The 4,704-nt window shown below is 38.1% G+C and overlaps 1 protein-coding gene across 1 annotated transcript; it reads left to right on the plus strand.

The window, feature by feature from the left end:
- The first annotated feature begins 1,042 nt into the window (after positions 1-1,042).
- On the plus strand, positions 1,043-4,377 carry LOC141346000 (extracellular calcium-sensing receptor-like). The gene is made up of 6 exons (XM_073850919.1): positions 1,043-1,152; positions 1,508-1,799; positions 1,930-2,757; positions 2,894-3,070; positions 3,279-3,402; positions 3,500-4,377. Exons 1-6 carry the CDS (start codon positions 1,043-1,045, stop codon positions 4,375-4,377), a joined length of 2,409 nt encoding a protein of 802 aa, XP_073707020.1.
- Positions 4,378-4,704: the final 327 nt, after the last annotated feature.

A 4,704-nucleotide genomic window follows, 5' to 3' on the forward strand; every position in this document is an offset into this window, starting at 1 on the left:
GAATCCAATATTTGTTGACAGCAATAGCATAACAAGAGATTTATAAACAATTTTTTGAAAGCTGTTTTTTTCCCCTTAAATTTGTGATATTCAAATTGACATCTTAAATGAGTTTACTTTCTTCATTAAATCATGACATGAAATTTACATTTCAATAAAGTCAATCACTGTAATAATAGTGCTGCTTTGAGGAAGTTTCCTGGGGTCTCCGAAAGTCAGATCAGGTGGCATGAAGGGCTACTTTAATAATACTATTTTGGCCCATGGGCCATGCCATGTCACAAAAATATCTTAGTAATTTTCACTAAGGAAAGAAGCTGGAGTAAAATGGGGAATTCTCACAGATTCTGTAATAACCACAGGAGGATTAAATAGGTCTATGCTGAACCACAGGTGTTTTAAAGTTAAATACACAAAGGTAAGCACACGACTGCCATCTAGATGTCAGATTAAAGATGATAATTCTTGTTAATTTCCAAATGCAATCAATAACAATCAATTAGTTAGTGTTAAAATATTCAGAAACTGATAATTGAGAAATATGCATGCATGGTTGTGTATTTGTTAATCATATTTTGTGATTATTAATTTCAAGACCATAGATTTATGATGTTTCGGTTTAAAATAGACAAATGGTGTGTTTGTCTCAGTTTAGGACATACAGTTTAATCTCTAAGTACAGCATTTGAATAAGGGAGGCCTTGGGATAAGATAAATACTAATAAGTATTATTTGCATAAGTATGTATTATGTATGTAATATTTATTAATACTTATAATTATTGTCATACTCAGTGAGGGGCCACAAAATAGCATGAATGACATTTTCCAGAAATGGCAGTGGCACCGCCTTCTTTATAAAAAAGTGTCACATACAAAGTCTTTATGATAAATCTGTGAGCTGGGTGAAGGGAAAAGATAAAGGGAGAGGGATGTGGTTAACTTTGTGTCTTTGTTTGTTCCTATCTTGCAACTGTATCTCTGTAGCTTTGACGGCCAGTTCAGGTACCTGTAAGCTACAGGGACACTTTACATTGAATGGGATGTACCAGGATGGAGACTTTCTCATTGGTGGTTTGTTCGAGGTTCAGTACCTCAAAGCATTCCCAGATCTGAGTTTCAGAATAGAGCCAAAACTACCACGCTGTGAGCTGTGAGTCTTGACCACATCAACAGAAGAAAACATATATATTTTTGTAATTATTTGGAAATGTACAGCCATGTTTAGACTGAATACACACTATAACTTGACAATGATAATTTAGTCTAAGCAGCCATTATACATGATTAAATGGTTACAGGACTGGAATCATTCACTGCATATGTTAACTTGTGGTATAAAAACATTATACATTTGGAAGACCAAAAATGTGATCTCATGTTGAATTGATATTATGTAATTGAATTGATATTGTGTTGAGATTTTTTTTGCTTGTTTGTTTACTGTTACTGTTACATTTAGTATTACTGGAGTTAATGATGTAATTTATTTGTATTGACATCTGCAGTTTCTATATGACAAGCTTTCAACAGGCACGAACAATGGTTTTTGCCATCAATGAGATTAATAACAATCCCAGTCTGCTGCCTAACATCACGCTTGGTTACCAGATCTTTGACAACTGTTTAAGGCTTGGAGTGGCATTCCGTGGTGCTATAGCTTTGTTTAGTGGGACAGAGGAGACCGTCTCTGAACTCAGCTGCAAAGGACCACCACCGGTGATTGGAATCATAGGTGATCCAGGTTCTACTCATTCTATTGCAATTTCCAGTGTCCTGGGGCTGTTTCGAGTGCCTATGGTATGAAAAAAAAAACTGTTTAACTGTTGACTGTTTACCCCTCTACTCTATATTCTGCAACCCCTTTCTATCATAATCGTTCTATATAAAATCGTTCTTTGTGTCTCTGCTCTCCATCTCTTTTAATTAGATTAGCTTCTATGCCACCTGCTCCTGTTTGAGTGACAGGAAAAAGTACCCCTCTTTTTTCAGAACAATACCCAGTGATGCCTTCCAGGTACGAGCTATGGTTCAGATTTTGAGACATTTTGGATGGATCTGGGTTGGCCTAATCTACAGTAATAATGACTATGGCGTTTATGCTGCTCAGTCCTTCCATCAGGAAATGCAGCTGTTTGGACATTGTGTTGCTTTTTCTGAAATCCTGCCCAACAGTAACAACCCCAGAGATATTCAACGCATAATGGGAGTAATTCAGGCCTCTACAGCTAGAGTTGTGGTTGTTTTTTCCCCTTCATCCTTACTGATACCTTTGATGAATGAGGTGGTGTTGCAGAACATGACAGGCAAGCAGTGGATTGCAAGTGAAGCCTGGGCCACTTCACCTATGTTTCACAGTCCACGGTTCCACCCATTCCTGGGGGGTACACTGAGCATTGCTATAAGGCATGGAGAGATACAGGGGTTACGGGATTTTCTGTTACGTCTTCGTCCCAACACTGATCAAAGAAATAATATGTTGAAAATCTTCTGGGAGAACATTTTTGGGTGCAGTTTTGAAACTGAGAGTAAACAGACAGATGGAGAGCAAGTGAAAAAGGTCTGTACAGGACTGGAGGATCTGAACACTACAAAAACACCATACACTGATGTTTCAGGGTTGAGGGCATCTTATAATGTGTACAAGGCAGTTTATGCCCTGGCACATGCACTTCATGACCTAATACAGTGTGAGAAAGGGAGAGGACCATTCAGTGGGAACAGCTGTGCCGACATGTCAAATCTGAAACCATGGCAGGTAAGACCCATATGTATAGTGTAGATCCTTGTGAGGAATATAGAAGAGCTGAATGTGGAACAGGCAAAAGTCTGTTCTATATTAATTCATATGTCAGATAAACATATAACATCTGTCCTGTCTACAAAATGTACAGCTGGTTCACTACCTACAAAAAGTAAACTTCACTACAGGCTTTGGGGATAATGTGTCATTTGACAAGAATGGAGATGCTGTGGCCATCTATGATGTGTTAAACTGGCAACCAAGCTCTGATGGTGCAATAAAGTTCCACAAGGTCGGTGTAGTAAGTGAAGGGGCAGCAACAGGGATGGTGATCATGCTGGAGGAGGATGCTATATACTGGAATTTTGAAAATGAAAATGTAATGAACCCTAGATATTAAATGTCAACCTTTTTGCAGTTAAAATACTATTCAAATCTATGATGTGAAAAATGAGAAAACAATATAAATGTCAAGCTTGTCATTATGTAAATGAGATGAAAAACACATGACTAATAGCAGTGGATGTCACTTTCAGCCCCCACGGTCTGTGTGCAGTGAGAGTTGCCCCCCAGGAACCAGACGAGCCAGAAAGAAGGGCCTTCCTGTCTGCTGTTTTGACTGCCTTCAATGCGGAGATGGAGAAATTTCCAATACAACAGGTCAGCAGATTATTGTTGTCAAAATATGAATATAATTTCATGCAATGTCACAAACTCAAATAAAAATGTCACATTCTGTGTTTATTTTTACTCATAGATGCTACTGAGTGCATAATGTGTCCAGATGAGTTCTGGTCAAGTACAAATAAGGATCAGTGTGTCCCTAAAGAAGTAGAGTTTCTATCTTATGAGGATCCTCTGGGCATCTCTCTGACCACTGCATCTCTACTTGGCACCTGCTTCTGTGCTCTTGTGTTGGCTGTCTTTGCTTATCACCGTCACACTCCTATAGTACGTGCCAACAATTCAGAGCTCAGCTTCATGCTGCTGTTGTCACTCAAACTGTGTTTCCTGTGTGTTCTGCTGTTTATTGGACAGCCGCAATTGTGGACATGTCAGTTAAGACATGCTGTGTTTGGCATAAGCTTTGTCCTGTGCATTTCCAGCATCCTGGTCAAGACTATGGTGGTAATTGCTGTGTTTAAGTCATCTCAGCCAGAGGGCAAAGGGGCAATGAAATGGTTTGAAGCAACTCAACAAAGATGCACTGTTCTGATCCTAACAGCACTCCAGATTGTAATATGTGCAGTCTGGCTATCAACTGCTTCTCCAGCACCTTATAAAAACAACCAGTATATCCGCTCTAAAATAGTATATGAATGTGCTGTTGGTTCAGTGGCTGGTTTTTCTATGCTTTTGGGATATATTGGACTTTTGGCAGCAGTAAGCTTCCTGTTAGCTTTTCTGGCAAGAAAACTTCCAGATAACTTTAATGAAGCTAAGTTCATCACTTTTAGTATGTTGATCTTCTGTGCTGTGTGGATTACATTTGTTCCAGCATATGTGAGCTCACCAGGGAAATATGCAGTTGCTATGGAGATATTTGCCATCCTGGCTTCAAGCTTTGGATTACTAGTAGCCATATTTTGCCCCAAAGTGCTACATCATCCTTTTACATCCAGAGAGAAACACTAAAAAAGCCATCATGGGGAGACAAACACAAAATAAATAGTTTTACTGTAAAAAAAATACAGCATGCATTTTAAGTAGATTCATTTATATGTGATATCATATAACAAATAACCTTTTAGGATACATCATTAAGCATTTTTGTAAAACATAATAATTACATCTAAAACATGGCAAATATGTAAACAATGATGAGAATACATAGATAATAAAAGGGAATTGTGCACTGTTACAATAGAAAGGAAAAACACAGTGGCCCAAATTTACTGTATCCCTGCTTTATTTAAACTGGACATGAAAACTATTTCTATGTATAAACTAATTTCTATGTGT

This window comes from Garra rufa, chromosome 11 (assembly GCF_049309525.1).
Source record: "Garra rufa chromosome 11, GarRuf1.0, whole genome shotgun sequence".
NCBI lineage: Eukaryota > Metazoa > Chordata > Actinopteri > Cypriniformes > Cyprinidae > Garra > Garra rufa.